General features: G+C 37.6%; 1 protein-coding gene across 3 annotated transcripts in view; it reads right to left on the bottom strand.

Moving 5' to 3' along the window:
• The window catches only part of Csde1 (cold shock domain containing E1), a 40535-nt gene extending 14918 nt beyond the window's left edge, over positions 1-25617 (bottom strand). Inside the window, exons 1-11 of one of the 3 annotated variants that reach the window (XM_076862892.1) lie at positions 25510-25617; positions 15656-16042; positions 8634-8779; positions 6773-6971; positions 5835-5944; positions 5342-5434; positions 4625-4722; positions 1633-1714; positions 1181-1309; positions 939-1064; positions 111-323 (exon numbers count right to left, since the gene is read on the bottom strand). In XM_076862892.1, coding sequence (XP_076719007.1) covers positions 111-323; positions 939-1064; positions 1181-1309; positions 1633-1714; positions 4625-4722; positions 5342-5434; positions 5835-5944; positions 6773-6971; positions 8634-8771 — 1188 coding nt within the window. In that variant the 5' untranslated portion in view covers positions 8772-8779; positions 15656-16042; positions 25510-25617. The remainder of the gene's footprint in view (positions 1-110; positions 324-938; positions 1065-1180; positions 1310-1632; positions 1715-4624; positions 4723-5341; positions 5435-5834; positions 5945-6772; positions 6972-8633; positions 8780-15655; positions 16043-25509) is intronic. The other 2 variants (XM_076862893.1, XM_076862894.1) reach the window with 2 other exon arrangements.
• Positions 25618-25916: the final 299 nt, after the last annotated feature.

Raw genomic sequence — 25916 nt, 5'->3', positions numbered from 1 at the left:
ACCCCCGTGTGGTAAAAAACTTACAAGAACTTTTAATTTAGTAGTACAAAGTTTAAGATAAAGTTGGCCCTTCCATGTTAGATACAGATCCAATAATATTCAATACTTACCATTTCTCTGGCTTCATTAGTGAACTGAAATGTATTTGATAGAACTTCTATGTTAGTTGCTCGTTCTAATTTGTCACGTCGGTCTGTTGAAATATTAAACCTAACATGGTCACCTTCCAATAGGGTCACCTTGGATTTTGTATCTTTGTCTCCAAAGGGAAGTTCTTTAGGAATCACAAAGTCAACTTTGATTCGTCCTGGCAATGGGTCATTCTGATGAGAAGGAAAAACGATTTTAGCTGGAGATTTCTCATCCTTCCTAGTTCTAAGTCAAACAAGAAGAACACACAGCAAACCCATGTTATTTATAATATAGTTCCCTAAAGGGGAAAAAAGGTGTTGACAACATAAGTCCTATTTGAAAGTTTCATGTTCTACAGTCACATGGCATAACCATAAATCACAACATCGCAGTTAAGACTCTGTACTCTGATACAAGAGATTTTACTTAAGAATTTTTAGTCCTTAATAATTCACATTTCTTCCACAATGACATCATTTATCTCCTTGCCACTCCCCATTAAAAAAAAAAAAAAAAGGGGGGAGGGAGTGATTGGAGAGCAGGAAACAAATGCACATCCAAATTGCAGACCAGGCCAGTAAGAATTTTCCCCAATTAACCTCTTACCAGTGAAAAAAAATACATATTCACAGACATATCAGAAGTTTCTCATTTGGTTTAATTACATACATATGAAAAGATACTTGTGTTATACCCTCAACACAATTACATTAATCTAATGGAATAAAAATTTCAGTATACGACACCCTATTATTTATTCAATATTAACGGGGCAAAAGAGAACTCTCCCCCAAAAGATAACTTGCCTGGTTTTTACTGGGTACTTTTGGGATAACTTTGGTTACAGTTCCTTCAAAATGTTCAATGCTGATGTCTTCAAAAATGACTGTTCCTTGAGGCAAAAGTCTGACATCTGTTGCAACTTCTTTACCCTAAATCAAAAGGGGTTGGGAAAAGAGCAAGGGAAATCATATATTAAGTGTTTCCTAAAGATGTAATCCACTACTAATCTTAAAAGATCAAAGATCAAGTCAGGCAACTATCTTACATTTCTGTCCTTGATTGTGAATTCCACATCATCTCCAGGCTGTAAGGTTTCTAGGTCACCTTTAAATTCACTATAGTGAAAGAATATCTCTTTTACAACATCACCTCTTTCAATAAAGCCAAACGCCTCCTAAAGTAAAAATAAAAAAAACCCAAGAACATTTATAAATGTGTGATTATGACTTAAAACTCAATATGCCTCTTCACAATATTATTATAGTCAAAACAATATGGATTGATACAAACTCTAATATGAGCAATGAAAAGACCCCATTTTGAAGGACATAATTGAATCAGCAACCAAGGAATTTTAAGAGATTAGTTTTAGGTTAACAGTTAAGATATTTTCTTTAAAACAGAAGCTGGGGGGGTGGTGGCGGGTTTGGGTTTGAAATATGAGAATTATGATAGTCAAAGAAAAAATTCAAATTTTTCAAATTTGTTCACACTTACCTTCATGGCACAAACTACTCCCTGACAGCGGGCTTGTTTCTTTTTCAACAGCATAATGTTACGAGCACTTACAGCACCAGTACTAAAAAGCAATAGTGAAGAATTAAAGAGGGGTTAAAAATGAATTGGTATGGTTAAATATGATGAGTCTAGAAAAACAAATTAGTTTTCTGGGCTTCAAAAATTCTGTTATCAGTAAGAACAAATGTTATGATATCTGATCCTTTTTATATGGCTTCAAAGGCACAGGATTTTTGCATAAATTCCTTATGCTTCTAAATTTGGCATATATGTGGATTATTTTTCTCTAAAAGATTTGTGCTTTAACTTGGGTGCATAATGTTCTACTCTGTTTTACTATTCCAACAACAGATCTGAATTTCAAAGTTGGGGAACACTAAGATTTTAAAAATTAGGAACAAATATTTAAACATATTATGTGTTGCCAACTAAGGTACTATTGATGATGATCAATAAGAGCAATTTATGATTAATGAGTAGTAAATGTAATAGCCATTCATTCATTTTTTCAGTTCTGGATGGAGACTGAAACCAGGAATGCTCTGAGTTTTTTTTTTTTTTTTTTTTTTTTTTTTTTTAACTGCAGCCCTTTTTAAATTTAATTTTGAGATATGGTCTTGCTAAGTTGCCCAGGCTGCTGCTGTTATTATTATTATTATTGTATTGAGGCTTGAACCCAAGGACTCTCTACTACAAAGTTACATCCCCAGCCTTTTTTTACTTTTTATTTTGAGACAGAGTCAGTTGCCAAGGCTGACCTCCCCTGCCTCAGTTTCCCAAGTAGCTGGAATTATAGCCACATACCACAATGCCCAGATTAATTATTTTTTACTCCAGAGTCATAAAAGAAAGTTGAATAAATGCACTGATTTTAGGAGAATTTGCCTTGGATTTAAAACTGACATTAATGGGCTACAGATGTAGCTAGTGGTGGAGAACTTAGCCTCATATGCACAAAGCCCTTGGTTCCATCCCCAGTATTGGAGTTGGGGGAAGGAATTCTTGTGGGGCATAGTGGTGCATGTATACCTGTAAACTCAGACTCAGGAAGCTGAGGCAGGAGGATTCCAAGTTCAAGGCCAGCCTAGGCAACTTAGTGAAACCCTGTCTTAAAAAAGAAAAGGGGTTGGGGATGTGACTAGTGGTAGAGAGCACCCCTGGGTTCAACTGCCAATACTGGGGGGCAGAGGAGGCGGGGAAGGCATTCTGGCATTCTCCTCATTGGAGAACTGAAACCAGTCAGTCACAGACACCCCATGTTACTACATACTGCACCCACCTTTAAACACCAGCAATGTAAATTCAATTTTGTTTTAACGATAATAGACTGCTGGGTGTTGGGGTGCATGCCTATAACCCCAGGATCTCAGGAGGCTGAGGCAGGAGGATTGCAAGTTCGATAACAGATTTGGCAATTTAATAAGATCCTGTCCCAAAATAAAAAACCAAAAAGGGCTGGGCTGGGGATGTGATCCAGTGCCCCTGGGTTCAATCCCCAGTAAAAAACAAACAAAAAAGCAGCCCATAAAATACAGTGGTATTGTTAATATGGCTGATTTAAGAGAGGAACAACAGCTGTGCATCACTTGTACATGCCTGTAATCCTAGCAGCTTGGGAAGCTGAGGCCCTAAGCAACTCAGTGAGATCCTATCTCCAAATAAAATACAAAAAAGGATTGGGAGTGTGGCTCAGTAGTTAAGCTCAATCCCTGTAACAAAAAAAAAAAAAAAAAAAAAAAAAAGAACAATAAACCAAGCAATTATTTTCTCCTTAATTCTTCATGGACAACTGTCCTTTTAATTTAAAGAAATTTGACCAAAGACACCAGAAAAATCTGTGACTTATTGCAGATTTAAATGTTTGCTACTTAAAAGATGTGAATCTAGACTACTAATTTTGCAAGAATATATCCCTCATTTTACAGATGAAAAGCTCATCAGAAAAGTCTATAGTGATGGGCTGGGGATGTGGCTCAAGCGGTAGCGCGCTTGCCTGGCATGCGTGCGGCCCGGGTTCGATCCTCAGCACCACATACGAACAAAGATGTTTTGTACACCAAAAACTAAAAAATAAATATTAAAAAAACTCTCTCTCTCTCTCTTAAAAAAAAAAAAGTCTATAGTGAGGATAAAAGAACTCTTATATAAAGTATACAGTACAAGTGCTTGGCTCTTTCAGTGTCTCCTTCCTCAAACTTAATCCTTTCTCCCGATTTCCTATTTCAGATTAAACTGTGGCCCTCAGATTGGAACTAAGAATATCTATACCCACAAGTCAATCTGATTCCTTCCAGCTTTGCAAGAGATTCAAGGCAAATGATTTTGCACACTTTTGAACTTTTCCTTTCACATGGTGTTAAAAAGTGCATTCCTTGCATTTTCCAATTTCTTATTTTTAACTTCCTTCCCTGCGTGCATGTCTTGTCTTTTTTTTCACCCTAACGAACTCTACAGTTACATTTCCTGCGCATTACTAGCTTCTAAGTCTCAGGGATATACATGCAACTGTATATTTGATATCCACCTAGATATACCACAGATATTTTAAATTCTAACTGCCAAAATAAGTATACTTCTTTTTCCATTATTTTGATTTTATCTTCCCAATGTGAAGTTTTTTCCTGAATGTGATTTTACTTCGACTCTACTATCCCAGGCCTATCTGTATTATGTCCTCAATAGTTCAACTCCTGACATAGCTAACTCTAGTCTAGAGCATTTCTAGTCTCCAAAAGTTCACCATCTCTACCACTTCCAAAGATCTAAACCATCATCTCCTTGAAAACCTGACCATGTTTTCAGCATTTCCTATTGTCACCTTGATAGTGCCTGCCATAGAATATTCAGCTGATAAGTAAAAAAATTAAGGTCAAAACTATCTAGATTTGTTAGGTTTTTAACTTGCTTCAAATTTCTTAATGTAAAACCAACAAAGAATCATGAACGTGGGGAAATTCTGAAAATAACTTACTGTTTATTGTTATCAATTACAAAATTTATTTTATCTCCGGTTTCCAGCTGAACATTCCCTTCAACATCTTCAGGGGTGTATGTCAGATAAAACACTTCCTGTGAAGTGATAAATTATTATTACTATCTTGGCAGGGCACATATTCACTCACTGTATACTATAATTTACTTAAATACTTCTTATACTGGCATTTTCAAGCCAAATTTCTTAAAAATTATGCTTTATGACAAGTTGTTTTATTCATATAAACACACATTTTTTCCCCCTCCATGGTGCTGATGACTTCTGCGAGTGCACAGCTGAGCAGCAATCCAACTTCAAAAAGTTTACACACGTGGAAGCATTTGCCCAGAGACTAGTTACATTTCAAAAAGACAATTTTTATGTAAGGCATTCCAAACAAAAAAGCTGGAGTTAGTGCTTAAAAGGAACCAGAAAAAGTAACCCCCCCATACCACCCCCCAAAAAAGCGTTTAAAGGAGCATTTTACCTTAAGATTCTAACTAAGGTCATACTTGGGCAAGCTAAGACACTTGGAAGTCCTATGGATTTTTTCTTTTTAAATTTTTTTGATTATGCTGCACTTGAAGCCTCTTAGAAATCAAATTTAAAACTGATTTTAGCAACTAGCTTACGTTTTCTACTTTGAATTTTAAAGTACGCTTATAGATCACATGGTGGATCAGGCAAAGGTTTAAGAAAAATACACAAGTTTACCCCATTACGTTCGTAGCATACACTCCCTGTTGGACTCTGACCCGGGGCAGCTGGAGATTTACTCTCTAAGTTGTGAGGAACAGCGCACACAACCTACCAGTCAAAAAAAAAAAAATTTCCATTGCTAATCATTTCAGGAGCAGCACTGTGCAATATAAACTGAATTTTAATATCCTCTATACTATACACAAGGATGCATTTTAATATGATCCACAAGAGGATGTCATGCTGCCAAATTTCAAACTTACAGTATATAAATTGACTGTAAGTATAGACTTAGGGTTATATATAAAACCCAAATTGAGTCTTGACCATGTTTTTATGTCAGGTCAAGATATGCCAGTGCTTCTGATATAATTTTAAAATAGTAATCTTTATATACTATAGCTCTCTTTCGTGCAAACTGAGGAGATGGGGAGTATCTTCCTTTTCTAATGTGAAAGATATGCAAATGCAGGGCCCTAAGAAAATACAAAGCATCAAAGTCACTAACTTGTCCATTCATTCGTTCTTCAGGATGGATTTCTGGTTTAATCTTCACCAATTTAATAGCAATGGGTTTCCCAGTCCGCCGGTCAGATGATACTTCAAATTCAACATCATCTAAAATAAAGAATGTGTTATGTTTGTTGGACTAATGTTTGCAAAATGGTGTCTCACCTCTGAGTTCTACTTAAGGTAGCATTTGAGCCACCTTAAGCCAGTGGTTCTCAAAGTGTGGTCCCTGGACCAGCAGCATCAACATTACCTGGGAGTTCAGTACAAATGCAAATTCTTGGGCCTCACTCCAGACCTATGCAAAGACAAACTCTGGGATCAAGTATAACAACTGCTTTAACAAGCCTTCCAGGTAATTCTGATACACACTAATGTTTCAGAACCACTGCCTTAGACTAAGCCACATACTAAGTCTTAGTTTTCATGGCATTTACACATATTACAAAAGAAACGATACACAAATCATCACCTTTGACAAGGTTATCTTTTAACCTTTCTGTACTTCAGATTCCTTATTGCAAAATGAGAATAATTTCTAAAAAATCAGATTATTGTGAGGGTTAACCAAAAACAATGCTTAATAGCATGTACCTAGAGCATTTGGTATATCAAATACTCATGTTAGCCATTGTTCTGATTTTCTCAGAATAAAGGCACAGAACCTCATAACTTCAGTCCTTTATGTCCTCTAAGCATTCACCATAAAAATACTCAAAAGTATCTCTTGAGTCAACCAGTCTTTTATCCCTCATAGACACAACCACAACAGATTATGATTCTGCTACATATGTCAGTAATTTGGTACCAAAAAAAAAAAAAAAAAAAAAAGCCAAAACTTTCATTCCTTTTTTTTTTTTAAACTTAAAACATTTTTAAAAAGCACTCTCATGAATAAGCTGACACTAAAGAGAAATGTAAAAATTGGCAGATTACCTCCTACTTTTAAGTCCTGCAGGTTGCCATTATATTGTGAACAGTGGAAGAAAAGTCTAGCTTGACGTTCTGAACACTGAATAAATCCATAAGAGGTTAATAGTTTTTCAATAACCCCAGTTTCACGCAGTGCTGCTGAAGTACCATTGGGGTACCCATTGTGTCCATTGTTGTGGAGAAGGTTTGGATCAAAGCTCATCTGTTTTGAAAAAGAAAAAGAACTCAATACATACAGATCTGTATATAATCTCCATAGCATACTAAATAACTAAATTTTCTATACAAAAAGGCAAAGAAAATAAAGGTAAAAAACATAAAGGGAGAATTATGGACTTTTATTACTGAAATAATTTAGCTAACAAGACATTTCAGAAGAAATATTTAAGGGAACTACCCTCATTTATGGGGGAATTTTCACTAACCATATGAAATACAATTTCTGGAATTTGATATTGAAGTAAAGCAACTACATTAGCAAAAGCTACCTTTACATTAAATAACAATTTAAGAACAAAGGATCCAAAACTATGAAGACTTTAAGAGATTGTTTACACATTTGCAAACTTAAATAGACATCTTAGTACAACTTTGTAAGCCATGCATCTTGAAGGCATATTTAAAGTTAGTAGAGATTAACACAATAGGGCTGGGGATATGGCTCAAGCGATAGTACGCTCGCCTGGCGAGGCGCTGGGTTCGATCCTCAACACCACATAAAAATAAAAATAGTGTCCGCCTAAAACTAAAAAATATTAAAAATAAAACAAACTTTCTATGCAATACTTTATTTAAAAGAGAATATTTTGGAGTAATGCATGCTTAGGCCCTTTAAAAGACACACCAAAATAATGAGTTAGAAAACTTAAGGCAAGATGACAAAATTCTTTTATTCTAATATTGTTCGATCATTTCTTGCGTAAATTTAAAGAAATCTTTTCACCTGCATGAACCTTTCACTTTTTAGACACTCTAGTGGCCTTTTGTTTTTATGATTAAATAAAGAAAAAAAATATTCTTTATTGAAAAGGAGCTACTTAAATGCAATATAATGGAATCTATTCAGGTCATTAAATACTATCACTTTGTATATTTCACTGGCTATTTTAATTTACTTTTAGTACACCTGTATAAATTTTTAAATGAGATGTAAAACAGCAAACTCTCTAACAAGGCTACATGTAAAATTTACTACAGCAGCAACATCTTTAAGTCTTTAATTATTTTTAGATCCTTGCATTAAAATTTGATTCATAAGAACTTTAAGTGAAATGTTGGGTATTATTAATAAAATGGATACACTTTCACTAGGAAAAAGAGGATGATTAAAATTCTAGAAAGATAAAGTCTAAGCAATTAAACAGTATGTGGGTTGGTCAAATTAAATCAAAGCCACCATACTTGTAAGCAGTTAAGTTCTTCCATGCTAGCCACTTTTCTGTTTGACATGTATTAACTTGATTTTGACAAAAGTCCATGAGAAAGTAATATTATATTATCTTTACTTTACCAGTGAGGAAACAGATGCAGAGAACTTAAATGACTTGCCAAAATCAAATGGTAAATGTTTCAAACTAAGAAGGTCTACCTCCACAGCATGGGTTCTAAACAAGGCTTGGCAATCTTGTTAAAATACAAAAATAGATTCAGTAGGGATTTGAGGTATTCCATTTCTAACAAAATCCAAGGTGATACTAATGTTTCTGAATCTTGGACATGGCAGCAGTTATCTTTCCAGATTCTAGGTGAAAATACTTAGGGAAGTTAGTGAGTTTAAGGCCATTACAACCATACTGAGTGGCCCACCTGAGTCATGCTCTTAACAAAAAGCAGACAAGCTGCAACTGCTTCTTTCCTGACTTACAGATCTCTGATACACGGGGGTCCTCTTTTGTTTTTTAGTCCCAGATGAGGTAGAAGATGAAGATAAAGGTAAAGAAAGTAAAGGAGGAGCTGCAGGAGGGGGATGAGGATCTGATGACATAGTAAATACATTCTCCATCTCAAATGCTGTGATGACATAAGATAATGTTTATAACTATGATTAATAACAATAATACACATTTGACATTCAATTTTTTTACACTTATTGGGCTAGTTCAGTAGAATATACTTATTCATATTGTAATAAACAACATTAAAAGATCAAATTAAAATGTACTTTCAAAGCCCCTAAAACAATCTCTATCTCACATTATCTACAATTTTTAAATATCATTAAGAACTTTGTAGCTGGGCATGGTGGCTCTCCTCTAATCCCAGCAATTCAGAAGGCTGAGGCCAACCTCAGCAATTTAATGAGACCCTGTCTCAAAAAATGAAAAGGGCTGTGGCTCAGTGGTTAAGTGCCCCTGCGTTTAATACCCAGTACAAAACCAAAAACAAACCCATTTTCTAGCCAGGCACTAGGCGCACACCTGTAATCACTATGACTAGGGAGACTGAAACAGGATGATTTCAAGTTCAATACTAATTAGTGGACCCTGTCTCAAAATAAAAGATAAAAAAGACTGGGGATGTAGTTCAGACTGAGCTTTAAAGCTCAGTCTCTGGAAAACAACAAAAAAACCCAGAACAGAACTTTCTGGTGATTGCTGGAGACTATTCAATCCAATTTAACATCCAGTAACTTTGTTATTATTGTTAATTTGAAGTACTGGGGATTGAACCCAGGGGTGCTCTTATCACTGCACTACATTCTCCGGCCCTAGTTATTCTGAGGAAAAAGCTTTTAGAAGAGTCCATAACACGGTGACAATGAAGTTCTCATTCATTTGTTCTTGGCACATTACAGTTTCAATATGCCAAAAGGAGTGAGCATACGAATTTAGTTACCAAGCTTGCAAATGGAAAAATAGCTGAAAAATATTTCTGCAAAAGAACCTTAGATAAAAGATAAGGCAAGCACAGGCAAAGAGCATAGGAGTTGACAGCTCTATTTCTTATACTAGTTATTCAACCTTCATGTGATGGAAGAAATGACTTTATTATGATACTGGGGATTAAAACCAGGGCACTTCACCACTGAGATATATCTCTAATCCCTTTTAAGATAGGGTCTTACGAAGGTGCCCTTGTGGGCCTTGAACTTGTGATCCTCTTGCCTAAGCCTGAGTAGTTAGGATTATAGGATGCATCACCATGCCAGGGATGGGGGGCAGGGGAGACTTTCTAAATAATATATGACAAGTGTGCCAAAAAGTTAAAATCAAGACTGCTATGGAGTTGGGATTGTAGCTCTGTGGTAGAGCACTAGCCTAGCACATGTGAGGCACTGAGTTCAATCCTCAGCACCACATAAAAATACATAAGATATTGTTGTGTCCATCTACAACTAAAAATATTTTCTAAAAAAGATTATGCTATGGGCTGGGGTTGTGACTCAGCAGTAGAGTGCTCGCCTAGCACGTGAAAGGTCCTGGGTTCAATCCTCAGCACCACATATAAATAAATAAAATAAAGGTATTGTGCCCAACTACAATAAATATTTTTAAAAAGACTATGCTATACACATCAATTGTAATAAAACATAACACATGTAGATTGTCCCCGAGATATAAATTCAGGAGAGGATAGTTCTTTTAAAACTAAATATTTAAAAACCTAAGCATCTGGAACATGGCATACCTAGTGAATATGAAATATTTCTGCACTCTTAACAGGCAAACTACTTTCAGTATACTGCTTATTTCTTATTTATGCTCTTTATTTGGACCACTATGTTTTACAAAACAAACATAGTTATACAACTTACAAATATAGACAATACATGTTTTTAACAAACACCATAAAAGTAATTAAAGAATCATTTTTCTCCATCACTGATTGAGATCATGACTTTCAAACAGTGCATCTTTCATGTTTAAACTATAGTTCTTTTATACAAATAGGAAAATATTGGTAAGATCTGTAACATCAAAATCAGAAAGTTGGCAAAAAACACATTCTCAGGTCCTCTTATAGGTAAGAGAATGTAATCCTGTTTTTTTTTCTCTTTTCTTTTTTTTAAAGAGAGAGTGAGAGAGGAGAGTGAGAGAGAGAGAGAGAGAGAATTTTTTAATATTTATTTTTTAATTATCGGCGGACACAACATCTTTGTTTGTACGTGGTGCTGAGAATCGAACCCAGGCCGCACACATGCAAGGCGAGCGCGCTACCACTTGAGCCACATCCCCAGCCCCTGAGCCACACCCCCAGCCCCCCTGTTTTTCTCAACAGGGAAAAATCAACCAGAGTAAGAAAAGATCAGGGCTAGCATTTCCTTCTAAAGACTTGTTTCCCAAAAAGGCATTAAAATCTAGGATGTAATCTTATCCCTCAATGTACCAAAATACAGTTGAAAAAGAATTTCCCCCTTCTCCTAGAGTCTTTTGTTAACTCAAACTGTCTTTCCCTAGTCTTTGTCCATTTGGAAGTTTCTATTTTTCTTTCAAAGGGAAAGACTATACGACTCAAAACAATTTTAGATACAACATGTTTTCAAAGAATACCTAGTAATTTGGCTGAACTATATTTTTATGGCATTATAAACTATTTCTTCACCAGGACCACCACCAAAAGCCTTTTAAGAAGTACTATTACACAAAATGAAAGTTACTACAAAAACATATACATCAAAGTAGAAGGCCAATGGACAAAGTAGACAGCTTAGTAACAGATCCTTATTTATAAAACATTAAGATAAAGGCACTCAGCTGGGTGTGGTGGTACATGCCTATAATCCCAGCAACTTGGTAGGCTGAGGCAGGAGAACTGTAAATATGAGCCCAGCTTCAGCAACTAAGCAAGATCCCGTCTCAAAATAAATAAATAAAAATAAAAGGGCTGGGTATGCGGCTCAGTAGCAAACTGCCCCTGGTTTCAATGCCTAGTACAATAATTAATGATAAAGACACTCAAAAAAGGGGGGTTGGTACCATCTACAGTGGCACACGCCAGTAATCTCAGTGACTACAGGCCGAGGCAGGAGGATTTAAGTTTGAGGCCAGCCTCAGCAATTTACTGAAGCCCTATGCAACTTAATGAGACCCTGTCTCAAAAAAGGAGGGGGAGAGGCAGAGTTTGGGATGTAACTCAATGGCAAGGCATCCCTGGGTTCAAACATACCAGTACCCAAACATACACACATACACACATAAAGGGCTTGAAATTCAACTCAGTGGTAAAGTGTCACTGGGTTTAATCCCCAGTATTTCTTTCTTCTTCTTCTTTTTTTTTTTTTTTAATTCACTGGCTTCTGGATTTGTGCTAGGAATAGATAGCAAGCTCCATAGTTCTGTTAACTGAAAAATCAGGACATTTATAGCTTCTGGTCACAGGGCTCTATTAACTATTATCATATCCTAGCAACTAGCAAATTACCCTGTTCTCTGACGCTTCAATGTTGAAGAAACTAGTTTCTCTGCAGAAGAAAGCTAGAAGCATAACAGTATTTCCTCGTTTTGCTTTCCTTTGGTCAACTTTAGACTATTTTGATCAAATCCCTCACCAATTCATGCCTACATTCATATACCAAACAAACTTCAATAAGTCTTTATTATTCTTTCTTGCCAGTTAGGGCTAATTCCACTCATATATTCATTCCTTCCTAATTATGTACTACTTTTAATAATTTTACAAAAATATCCTTTAAAATCTGGGGTTCTAGGGGCTGGGGATGTGGCTCAAGCAGTAGCGCACATGCCTGGCATGCGTGTGGCCCAGGTTCGATCCTCAGCACCACATACAAAGATGTTGTGTCTGCCGATAACTAAAAATTAAATATATATAAAAAAATTCTCTCTCAAAAAAAAAAAAAATCTGGGGTTCTATTACATTGTCAAATCTGTTTCCTTAGCTACATTCATTTCAACTAAAGTATGTTTTGGGGTCAGCCCCCTACTTTGATTGCAAGCGATGGGTGCATATGGTATATTTATACATTAAACATGTTCATGTGCCAAAATAATATTCAGAATACAAAGATTAGGCTAAACAAAAATCATTTCTAACTATGGGAGCCTTAGTTTCTAGTCTCTTACCCTTTTGAAATACAAATATAAAACTGTACAGTTTCAATCTGCACTATCTTCCTCACCTAACCCAACAGATTCAACTGAAATCACTTTTTTTTGGCGGGGTAGGGTGGGGGGTACTGGGGATTGAACTCAGGGTGCTTAGCCACTGAGCCACATCCCCAGCCCCTTTTAAATTTTTATTTAGAGACAACGTCTCACTGAGCTGCTATGGCCTTGTTAAATTGTGGAGGCTGGCTTTGAACATGTGATCCTCCTGCTTCAGTCTACTGAGCCATTGGGACTACAGGCATGCACCACTGTGCCCAGCATGTCTTAAATATTATTTTTTAAAAATCAGATGAGATAGAAATGAACAAAAACTAAATAATGATAAGTATTCTCTTAAAATGCGTTGTCTGTTTATGAAAATAATTTCAATTAATTGCTACTATTGGTTGTTTTCAGCTGTTTGTTAAAAGAGTAATGCTGGTCCACAATAAGATCTTTAATACTATGACACAACCTTTGGACATAAATTAGACATAAAAGTTAAATTTTCAAGAGGTGCTCAGGCCTTTATGAGAGTAATCTTTACAGTTTTCATTCATTGACCTCTGCAGCATTTTTATCAAGAACTTCTCCTTGAAATTATATTCTTTGGTGCTTCTCTCTTCACTACTATTTTTAATGTTCTCTTCATAGTACTCCTTCCTTTACCACCTATAAACTGATGACTCCTTTCTGAATTCCAAGCCTTTATTTCTACCCATTTCAGAAAATCTATAAACTTGATTTTAAAAAAAATTGCTCTCCACAAGCCTACCCTTGAAAGATAATCATTCTTTAACATTTAGGCCTTACATATTTTCTTCAACTTCAGATAACAATCTAATGAAAACAATAGATTTTCACAATATATTTATTTTTTGATACTTGTGACTGAACCTGCTAGGCAAGTGCTCTACCATTGAAGTACATCCCTATTCCATTTTATTTTTAAACAGGGCCTTGCTAAGTTGCTCAGGCTGACTTCAAACTTGCCATTCTCCTACCTCAGCCTCTTAAGTCACTAAGATTACAGGCATGTGCCACCATGCCTGGTTTCACAATACATTTCTAATTTCAAAAAGGTCCCAACTAAATGTTCCTATTCCTATGAACAACATGTGGCCAACAGGATTCTCTATAGGCTTATCTTCACATTTAAATGGTACCAAAAGTTTACTTTTACCATTAAAAACATCTAATGCTTGTTTCTCCATTTATACACCAGCTTTTATCTTTTGTAGTCTTCTCAATCTTTAACCTATCCCTCAAGTGAATACATTATTTTCAAATCTAAAGTAATAAAGCTATCTCACTTCTGAAAAACAAAATCCATTAAGCCCTTGTGATGCCTCTCCTACAGAAGAATGTCACACACCCTGAACCCTTCAGAACCTGACTCCAAGAAGGCTCCTCTTCCAGTTACTCTCTCCATGCCATAAAACTGCATTTTCTACTCTGTTCATTACTGGACTATTCAATATACACTATGTGCTTTCAGATCTCCCTGAATCTATTAATTTTGTTACCTCTATAAGACACCCTATTAATAAAGTGTTACTCATCTTCAAATGTCTTTCCCTCTTGAGAAAACTGCTCCAATTATTCTCTTCACATTTTCTCTCTTTAGCCTACATTAACTGACACTTTGTAATAAATTGCTCTAAATCATAAGTCTATTATTGTCTTGTTCATTCATTGTATTTTGGTGGTACTGGGGATTGAACCTAGAGCTCCATGCCTGCTAGGCAAGCGCTCTACCACTAAGTTACATCCCCAGTCCCTATTCATTATCATATTCCAGCATCAGCAATACCTAACAATATAGTAAGCATGATAATCATTCATTCATAAATATGTACTAAATATGTAGCTAGTGGCAGCATTAAGTATTGGATGCAAAACAAGTTTCATTCTTCATGAAGTTAACATTTTAAAGGATGGGGAGAAGGAAATGGAGATGCTAATACCAAATATCACCTAAGTTCCAAAGACCCCTATATAAAGAATACAATGGACATTTCTACTTGAAGCCTTCTGGGTATCATTTAAACATAAAGATAAGCCTATAGATAATGGACTTAGTCTATCCAGTTGACCAACCTTTGTTGTTCACAAGAATAGAAACATTTAGTTGGGACCTTTTGAAATTAGAAATGTATTGTGAAAACAGGGGTAACTAGGTATTGAACCCAAGGGCGCTTAACCACTGAACCACATTCCCAGCACTTTTTTGGAGACAGGGTCTCACTAGGTTGCTTATAGCCTAGCTTAGTTTTTGAGGCTGGCTTTGAACCTGTGAGCCTCCTGCCTCAGCCTCCCAAGCCACTGGGATTACAGGTGTGCACCACCATGACTGATGAAAAGTTTTAAAGTAGTACATGTGGAACTTCTCTATGAGACAAATAAGTCAAGAGTTGAGCATGTATCAATATAATCATTTGTACCAAATCAGTTTTGGTCATAAATACTGTCCTGGCCTAATAAGAGACCATAAATAAATGTTACTATTTTCATACTAGATAAATTAGAAAATATTAAATTCTAAAAATACTCACAAAATAAGTTTTACAAAGAAATTAAGATTTTGTATTTGGGCTGGACACATTGGCACATGCCCAGTGATTTGGGAGCCTGAGGCAAGAGGATCTCAAGTTCAAGTCCAACTGGGCAACTGAGCAAGACCCTGTGTCAAAATAATAAATAAAAAGGGTGGCGGCTGTAGCTCAGTAGTGGGGTGTCCCTGGATTTAATCCACAATACTATAAAAAGACACATGTATTGTTTTGAACAATAATTACAGAATCCAGAATTACAGAATTGATTCTTAAAACTACAAACCTACCTCGCAGTGATAATCAAATATTGCACTTTCAGTAGTATTTGCTGATTCTTCTTTTTCAGCACACGTTTCAAAGGATGAAAGTTGCTAGTATTAAAAAAAAGAGCGAGAGAAAATGATCTACCAAGCTAATAAAGAATACAACTGCTGCTGCACCGGGCAATCTCACAGTACAGCACTGAAGAAAACAAAGACTACTAGCAGCGTTGGGAAGTGCTCTTTCAAAGCTGTTGAGTAGGCACAAACTTCTTGTTTCAGATCAAGTGTTGTGTCTTCAACTTAAGTGTACTCTTCTTTGGTCTTGTTGGTTGTTACGAGGTTTGTTCCTTGCCTGATCTGAACTTGAAGCAGCAGTTTCAGGTGGTAAAGTCTGTTCTGTTACACTTCATACTAGAGGCAAAAAAATGAAGGCTTTCAGTATAATATACACAAAAGGATCAGTAACAGAACAGGAAGCAAGGCAAATCTCATTAACATAGAATCACTGGTCAAGCAAATAATTTAGGAAACTTGAAATTGTTCAAATAATGATTACTTCCTTCTCTGGCATCATATACCCAAGATGTCAAGTTATTCCACAGTCTGTCCTTAACTTCCCACTCCCATGTAAGCTGGAAGTTACATAGCATAATATTTAATTTAATACAGATCATTTTATAAGCAACTAGCACTGTATTAGGTTTTCTGAAAAATACAAAAGAACTTCCTCCCATTAGAGCCTATAATCTTGCTGAGAAGAGCCAGAATACAGGATTAAAATACCCAAAATTATTTTGCTTATCTAATATTTGGGTACCTACATATCATATACTATACTAAAAATAGTTTGTTCACAACTGTGTGAGCATCAAAACAACATGGTGAGCATAAAGAAGGCATAAAATTTGAACTGAACTTGGAAAACCAAGCAGAATTCTAGGAGAATAAACAGCTGAGTATTCTAGGGACAAAATACCACATATGCCAATCCAGAATATGCCACTAAATTCTAAGTTCCTTGAGAGCAGGGGCAATGTGCTAAATTATTATTATTATTATTATTATTTTTTAAAGACTGGTACTAAGTAAAGTTTTCTTCTTTTTTCTACAGCAACAAGTATGGCTTGTTTCAGAGGAAATTAATAGACTAGTTGGGCTAGAACAGTGGATTGGGTCAAAGTGAAATAGATATGTTGTGTGACAGGTATAGTCAAGTCAGAATATAAAACATTTCAACTTGATATTAACAAGAAACAGCCTTAGTTCTTTGTAAAAGTGGTAATAAGTGTTGAACTCCTACTACACATGATTTATTGAAGGAAGCAAATCTCAGATCTAAGTTGTTGCAGTAAGTAGATGAGAAATGTTCACAAAAAAATATAATTGTAAGTAAAAACCACCAAATTCTGCTTTGTGATATTTATAAAATTATGATTATTTTGCACCGACTCTTAGTGTTAACAGTTCCGTTAACTGGAAAAAAAAAAAGTTTTTTTTTTTTTTTTTTTTGGTTTGGGGATTAGATCCAGGGGCACTTAACCACTGAGCCATATCCCCAACTCTTTTTATTTTGAGACACAATCTTGCTAAGTTGCTGAGGCTGGTCTTGAACTTGCAATCCTCCTGCCTAGCTTCTCAAATTGCTGGGATTACAGGCATGGGCCAAAAGAGTTCGGAAAAAAATTTGTTTTAAACGTTGCCAGGCTGGACTAAAACTCCTAAATTCAAATGATCCTCCAGCCACTTGAGCCTCCCAAGTAGCTGGGATTACAGGTGTGGGCCACCAAGCCCAGCAACTAAATTGATTTACACAGGAAGAAGAAAAAGGTGGACATGCTGAGAGATGGATATCATATCGTTTTAAAAACCAGAAATAAGAATGGCTATTAGGAGGCTGGATATGGTGGTTCACACCAAGGTGTGTCTTACACCTTTCCCTTTTTCTTTGAGACAGGGCCTGAGTAGCTAAGGCTGACCTGGAACTTGGGATCCTCTTGCCTTAGCCTCCTGAGTTGCGGAGATTACAGACACGTGCCATAATAACCAGCTTCCATTTTAACTTTCTGCTGTTTTCCAGTTCTCTTAGATAGGTTCATTTTTTCCCCCAATCCTTAAACACAACTATTGAAATATTCCTGAACTTTTTCTTTACTCATATGTATCTTTCCATAAAGAACATAATTTTGCCATCTTCAAGATGACAAGACCTTTCTTGACATTCCAGCACAGACTCATTACCTTCTTTCTTAACTCTTACTAAGAGAGACAGCAATATGCAGTGCCTACATCAATTTTTTGGTACCAAATCATTTCTACACTTTATTTCAAGTTTATGTACCTTGTTCAGATTACTGGGCTCGCACTTACTAGGCATGTGCTCTAATACTCAACATCTCTAACTCTTATATTTCAAATTTCTGAGAGGCAAACCGAAGCTTATTTCTCTATCACTGATTCTTTTAGTGTATAACCCACTGCTACACAACAGAAACTAATAAAGTAAAAAGGCAATTAACCCATAATAGGACAAAGGACACACAATGTAAATAGTTCTATCAGTGTTAAATGAAGTCTTAATTATCCAATCAAGAAATAATCTCAGGGCTGGGGTTGCGGCTCAGTGGTAGAACATTTGCCTACCATGTGTGAGGCACTGGGCTGGATCCTCAGCACCACATTAAAAAGTAAACTATTAAAAAAAAAAAAAAAGAAAGAAAGAAAGCAAAAGCATCTCAGCCGGATGTGGTGGTACATTCCAGCAACTAAGGAGGCTGAGAAAGGAGGAAGGCAAGTTTCAGGTTAATTCTCAGCAACTTAACCAGAACCTCTCTCTTAAAAAAACAAACGAAACAAAACAAAACAAACCATAAGGCTGGGGACATAGCTCAGTGATGGAGTGCCCTAGATTCAATCCCCAATACCAAACAAAACAAATAATCTCTTCTTTTAAAAATGTAGGCCTGATATAGAGATTTTATCTTAATACCTTAGTTTCCAAGGAACTATTTAAGACAAGACTGGGTGTATTACAGGAAAAAAATGTCAAAAGAAATAATTTGTCAGGCATGGTAGCACAAGCCTATAAATCCAGCAAGTCAGGAGACCATTGCAGGAGGAACACAATTTGAGGCCAGCTTAGCAATTTGGCAAAACCCTAAGTAACCTAATGAGACTCTCTCTGATAAAAAAATAAAAATAAAATAAAAAGGGCTGGGTACCATGGTGCATGCTTGTATTCCTAGTGACTCAGGAGGCTACAGCAGGAGGATTGGCAATTCAAGGCTGGCCCCAGTAATTTAGCAAGAACCTTCAGCTACTGTCTGAAAATTAAAAACAAACAACAACAAAAAAAAAAGTGCTGGGAGTGTAGTTAGTGGTAAAGCACCCTGGATTCAACTAATACAAAGGGGGGAATCATTTAAGACTTGAACTGAGGTTGGGGATATAGCTCAGTGGTCCTGAGTTCAATTTTCAGCACCCGCCCACCCCCTAAAAAACCCTTGAACTGCATTAACCCAATCTAGAGTGCTGTATATTAAACTATCAAGCTTGTCATCTAGTAACACAAATAAGAAACTTGTTGAGCCTAAAACGTGCAGGGCCAATCACCAATAATTGAGTGCTAAATTAATATCTTTACAGCCATAAGATTTCTTTATGGGGAAGAAACAATATTAGGAATGGAACCCAGTGATGTTTATCTCTGAGCTATAGCTCCTGCTCATTTTATTTTGAGACTGATTTCACTAAATTGCTTAGGTTGGCTGAGAACTTGCAACCTCCTATCCTAGTCTCTGGAGTAGTTGGGATTATAGGCATGTGTCATCACACGGGAAATAGCTATGAGATTTTTATAGTTCACTAAATGTTCTTCAATCAAATTAACATTGAAGAACTTCAAGGTATTGGTAAAGGCCTTTAAATAAAATTGGTAACCACTCATATCAAATTATTAACTTTTAGCAGGGTGTGGTGGCAGACACCTGTAATCTCAGCGGCCTGGGAGGCTGAAGCAGGAGGATCGTGAAGTGAGTTCAAAGCCAGCCTCAGCAAAGGCAAGGCACTAAGCAACTCAGTGAGACTGTGTCTCTAAATAAAATACAAAACAGGGCTGGGGATATGGCTCAGTGGTCAAGTGCCCCCGAGTTCAATATGAAACAAACAAAGAAACAACAACAAAAAAAACCCCTTCTACTAGCGGTATACTGACAACTTCCTTTGCCTTCATACTCTAAACATAAATGGATCGCCCTTCATACCCTCCAAAGTTAGACATTGAAAAGTAGGGAATAACCTTACATAGTGGCCAGTAGCCTGTAATTCCAGCTACGTGGGAGGCTGAGGCATAAGATTTCAAGTTTGAAGTCAGCCTGGGAAAAACAGTGAGACCCTGCCTCAAAACAAACACCACCAAACAAAAATCAGAAAGCACACAGAAATACCAGGGAACAACTGAAGAGTCTTCCTGATTGCTAAGCAGTTAACTCCTTTTCCCTTTGCTTAACATGGATCATTATTATCAATGTCACATTATTTCAGGAGGTAAAGCTAATTTCTTAATCTTAATCCAAATGATTATTTTGTATGGCACCTGGCTTAAAATTATCACCACCTGTTTTTTATTTACCAGCTTCCTTAGCTGGTTTATTTCAAAGGCCTAGCAGAAACTAGGGATTATAGCAGGCACGAATACATGATGAGTGAATATATTCATGTATTAGGAAATCCATCTAAAATATATTACACAGGTGCGGTGAAGCACACCAGTAATCCAGTGACTCTGGAGGCTGAGGCAGAAGCATAAGTTCAAGGCCAACCTCAGCACCCGAGGGAGGCCTGGTCTCAAAATAATAAAAAGCGGTGGAGATGTAGTGGTAAAGAATCCCTGAGTTCCACCCTCAATACCAGGGGTCAGAGGGAAGTATTACACTATCACATACATCATTTTAGCAAATTATTCTAAAGACATGACAGTACTCACTTGTGGGGGCTGTTAATGAAAGGCTGAACTAGACTACAAATCTCCCCACCTAACCCATTTGAGTATCTTCTTCTTTTGTAAGAAATGCAAAGGCCCAAGTAGGTCAAGTTCTCCCTTGACTGGCATTTCACTGAGCACCATATTTATATTTTTCAGATGGACACAGAGATATATGCCTCTAATCCCAGCAACTCAGGAGGTTGAGGCAGAAGAATCAAAAGTTCAAGGCCAGCCTAAGCAGATTAGTGAGAACCTGTCTCAAAAAAAAAAAAAAAAAAAAAAAAAAAAAAAAAAAATAGGGCTGGGGATGTAGGTCATTGGTAGGGAGCCCCTGTGTATAATATACACACACACACACACACACACACACACACACACACACAAATTTAATGGTGGGGGGGGTTATAACTTAATACTCTTGCCTTGATAGTTCATATTTCTTGATGCATTAACCTCCATCACATCAAGCATAACACTTAATAGGTTTTAATTCATTTCTACTTTGGAATCTAAGGTATACAATTTAGCCAATTAAAACAATCTAGAGGCTGGAGTTGTGGCTCAGCGTTAGAGTGCTTGCCTTGCACGTTCAAGACCCTGGGTCCGATCCTCAGCACCACATAAAAATGAATAAGTGAAATAAAGGTATTGTGTCCAACAACAAAATAAATATATAAAAAAAACCAATCTAAGTTGTCATCCACTGAGTGAAAATATACAAATCAAATCAATGCAGAGCTAGCCTATGGTATACATTTAGTAGTAATGACCATAGTGAATTATTACCTGAAGAGATATTAAGATTTAAAATAATGTATCTATCACTTAACTACTGTTATATTCAGTATGCCTGAAGTAGGACAAATGCCAGTGGAGTTCTTGAAGCTTAAGAAATGCTCCACATTAGAAAACAATGTGTTGGCCAAGCACAGTGGTGCATGTCTGTAATCCCAGCAACTCAGAAGGCTGAGGCAGGAGGATTCTAAGTTTGAGACCAACCTCAGCAACTTAGTGAGGCCCTAGGGAGACCCTGTCTTTAAAAGGTCTAGGGATGTGGCTCAGTGGTTAAGCACCCCTGGGTTCAATCCAGGTACAAAAAACAAAAACAAACAAACCAATGTGTTGTCTAACAAAAATTTATTGCAAGTTACACTCAACTTTTAAAATTTTTCTGGTAGCCATATTAAAGTCAAAATAAACAGATGAAACTAATTTTAAGTGGGACGCAGTGGTGTACACCTGTAATCTCAGCAACTTGTAAGACTGGGGAAGAAGGACCACAATTAGAGGCCAGCTTAGCAACTTAAGAAGATCCTGTCTTAAAAAAAAAAAAGTGGGGGTGGGGGAACGCAGAGCCGCTGGAGATGTAGCTCAGCAGAAGTATCCTCTGGATTCAATTCTCAAAACAATAATCATAAATAATTATAATTAAATGTCTTATTTAACCAATTATATCCAAAGTGCTATCACTGTCCATGTGTACTCAATTTAAGAAACAGATTTTCATTCCTTGAAATCTGTTATTTTAAACTACAGCATACTTCCATTCTGACAAATCATATTTTAAGTGATTGATATGCACTAACCTGAGGATTATTAAAAAAAAAAAAAAAAAAAAACCAAAAGCATGCTGCATTAGCAAAAGTAAGGCTATGAGGCCAAGATTTTCTGTAGTAAAAAGACAATATTGGTCACAGGAGCTAGTAGTTAACTAAACTGGGGAAGCAGAAATGCAAATAACTAACTGGTTATGTACTGGCTATAGGTGAAAATAAAAGGATAGTATGTCTGTGCAAAGTGAAAAAGAAAAACTGCTGATCAATTTATTTTCAACTTCCCGTTAACATTTTACCTCAGCATAAAGGTCATATTTTTAATTTTTTGTATTTTATTTTTAACCAGGTATTCACATGCAAGTAGAAAACATTCTGGTGCATGCCTATAATCCCAGGGGCTCAAAAGGTTGAGTGTCCCTACTTTCAATCCCTGGAACCCCATCCCCAATAAGAAAACATTCTAATTATTAAGATAAAGGAATTACTTAAATCCTGATTGGACAAAAAGGAATTTAACATCAATGATGGGATTCAAGAAAAAACAAAAACTTCCACAAGTTTCATTTCCACATTCCACACTTGAGACATTCTAGTTAGGAAATCTTATGAAAGTTTTTCTAGCTGTAGTAATTTTCTTTTTGGGACGGGGGGGGGGGGCTTAGAGTTTACCCAGGATTTAACTTGGGGGCACTCACTCAGCCACATCCCCAGCCCTATTTTTTTTAATGACTTATTTTATATCTTTATTTATTTATTTATTTTTATGTGGTGCTGAGGATTGAACCCAGGGCCTCACATGTGCTAGAGAGCACTCTATGGCTGAACCACAATCCCAGCCCAGCCCAGCCCTATTTTTAAAGACAGGGTCTCACTGAGTTGCTTAGACCTTCTCTTGTGCTAAGGCTGACTTTGAACTCATGATCCTCCTGCCTCAGCCTCCAGAGCTGCTGGGATTACTAGTGAGGGCAGCCTCCACTAGCAGCTGTGTTAATTCTTTACCACAACATTCTAAATGTTAAGAACTTTCCTTAAGACAGTTTGAGTTAAAAATCTCAAAAGTGGTTTTCCCCCTTGTTTTTGGAAGACAAAGCTAAGAAGGCACATCAAATCTTTGTATATTTAATAAGATCAAGGTTTTTAAAATTTTTCATTTGTCAATATAGTCCCCAAACTCCAACTCCTCAAAAATTCATCATCAGGAGGCTGAGGTAGGAGAATTGCCATGCAGCTCAGCAATTTAGGGAGATTGTCTCAAAATGGAAAAAAGAAAAAAAAAAAAGTCCCCAAAGTGCAGAGGATGTGGTTCAGGTAAATCTCCCCCTGGTTCAATACTCAGCACCAAAAAACAAAACAAAACAACCTATCCAAAAGGAATTTCTGTGTTTCAACTACCTTGCATGGCCTTCATTGCCATGAGAATATACTCAATGCCACTGAACTGCGCACTTAAAAGTGATGAAAACAGTAAATGTATATCTAACCACAAATTAAACAGAAAAAGTATACTTCTGTGAGGTGTCTTTAGGTGGGAGGAAGGGGAAATGGGTGGGATAAAACAAAAACACATCAGCTTTCACACAATTTTCATTCGCCAGGAAATTACCAGAATTTTCAACCACACTCTTTAAAGGTCACACTTGGTAAGTCAGACCTTATTTACAAAAGAAGAAAACCTATCTTCTGTGTCTCAAATACTTTACTTTTCAACTCAGCTGCTATAAATACTCATCTCCACGGTAAACATCCAGAGCAGCTGCAAAACCGAACTACTACCATCTCTTTCATTTCAGTTCTAGAACTAAAAGATTAGTTATCTATATTTTATAACTCTGGTATATGTGTACAAGTATATAAATCCTCTACTTATCCACACCAGCATATTAAATCACCCCTCAATGTACTGAGGATGCACCTTCTTGTAATTCAAAATGAAAATCAGCATTTTGCAGAGTAGCTTGTATTAGTGGTTATAATTTGGAATCTACATTTTAAAAAAGTAGGTTGGTAGCCCTGGCTGCAAACAGCCAGTTCACATCAGCCTAATAAAATTTTAGTTTCTCCAAAGAAATAGATTTAACAACCACAGAACCTTTGGACAATCTCCCTCCCTCTCTGCCTTCTCCAAGCTGTTTAAAAGACCACCACATTCTTTCAAACATTTTAGATACAAAAAAGGAAATTAACTCGCCCAAAAACGTTCATTCTTTTTTTGCAGTGAGAAGTCTGTTTTAGGAAGCTTTACCTGTCTCACTTGTGAGTCAAACAAGACAGCAGCCATCTGGGTGTTTCTAAAGGAAACCTTTAAAGCAAAGCAAAACAAAACAAAAACCGCCCTACCAAGATTTCGTATTGATAAAACATCAGATGGCAAAAACTTCGCATGGGTCTCCAACTGCGGCTGTGAAAAAAACCAACTCTACATAGAATGACGAAGCCAAGCGGTTCATTGCACAATGTGGGCCAGCGCTTGCAACATATGAGCCAGAGGAGGTGGTAGTGAAAACACCACCAAACTTAGGGCCCATGCCGTTTCCCCAAAGATAGAGGGGTGAGAGCCACGAGCCTAAAAGAGTAGGGGCTGGTTCTCTTCCTCAAGAAGCCAAAGGGGAGCCGAATAGAGGGGGGCTGGATGTTGAGACCCATCTCTAGGTGACTGAAGGAGGGATGTCAATTCTGCGGCGCTACAGTGTCAGCTGTGAGGGAAGATTTCCCTAAGCACTTCCCCTAGATGGAGTGGGGTCTCAGTCCACACACACAAAGAAGGCGCCACTGCCGCACTGCGCTCTGGTACTCGTAGTCAGATCCCCAAACAGGTGACGGGGAAAAAAACCCCACACAATCCACAGACAAGAGTAGGCCCCTCTCCACTGCCTCTGCTCTTCCACCCTCACACAAAGGACCGCGCCACCACCCCCACGCCCCGCCCGCCGGGACTTGTAGTTCCCGTTTCCCCGGCCAAGCCGCAGAGGGAAGTGGGCCGACTACAGCTCCCAACAGCCTCCGCGCCCGAGCCCCGCACCCTCTGCCTCCATCTTGGCTGCGGTCGGAGCCTCCATTTTCGCTCCCTCCCCCCACTTTAATCACCACCACCACTACCTCCACGCGCGCCCCTCAGGCCTCAACTCCTCGCTACGACTCTGTGGCCTGACAAGAAGTCTAGACGGTTGGACGAGGGAAGAATTGAAAAGCCTGGGGTAGAAACTCAGGGTGAGATCTTCTCTACTCGGAGCTCTAGAGATGCCCACCTTGACTCAGAAGTCTCTCCCGTTAGTCTTCGTCTCCTCATCCGCCCTTAACCTGGCTTCCTGCTACCCCTAATTAGACCCTGAGGTCGTACTCACCCCAACAGCTCAGCGCCCCCTCTCCAGCGCCGCCATAAGCAGCACGGCCCGGTACGTAGGAATAAATCTCGCTTCTCTCGCGAGAGTTGCAGGCTCCGAGCGCGTGCACGGGAAGGTGGTGAGGGGGGAGCGTACTACTAGTACGCTTGCGCACAGGAGCCGAGTGACGCCAACCAGGGCACTGAGTTTAGCCACAACCAAGATGGTAGCTACGTTCTCCTACATCCCCTCCCAGTGTACTGCGGGGAGCAATCTCGGTGTTTACTGACTCCGCTGGGAGGCTAGGGGTAGAGGTAAGGTAGCAGGTGACTTTAGGCGTCTCTAGCCTTTGCAAGGCTGAATATGTTCTAGGCAGCGAGACTGGCGTATACCTTAAGGGCGAACAATTTTTGAGGGTATATCCTGGA

This window comes from Callospermophilus lateralis, chromosome 7 (assembly GCF_048772815.1).
Source record: "Callospermophilus lateralis isolate mCalLat2 chromosome 7, mCalLat2.hap1, whole genome shotgun sequence".
NCBI classification, from domain to species: domain Eukaryota; kingdom Metazoa; phylum Chordata; class Mammalia; order Rodentia; family Sciuridae; genus Callospermophilus; species Callospermophilus lateralis.
Note: the sequence above shows the minus strand (reverse complement) of the source record. Positions and strands in the feature narration are given on the sequence as shown.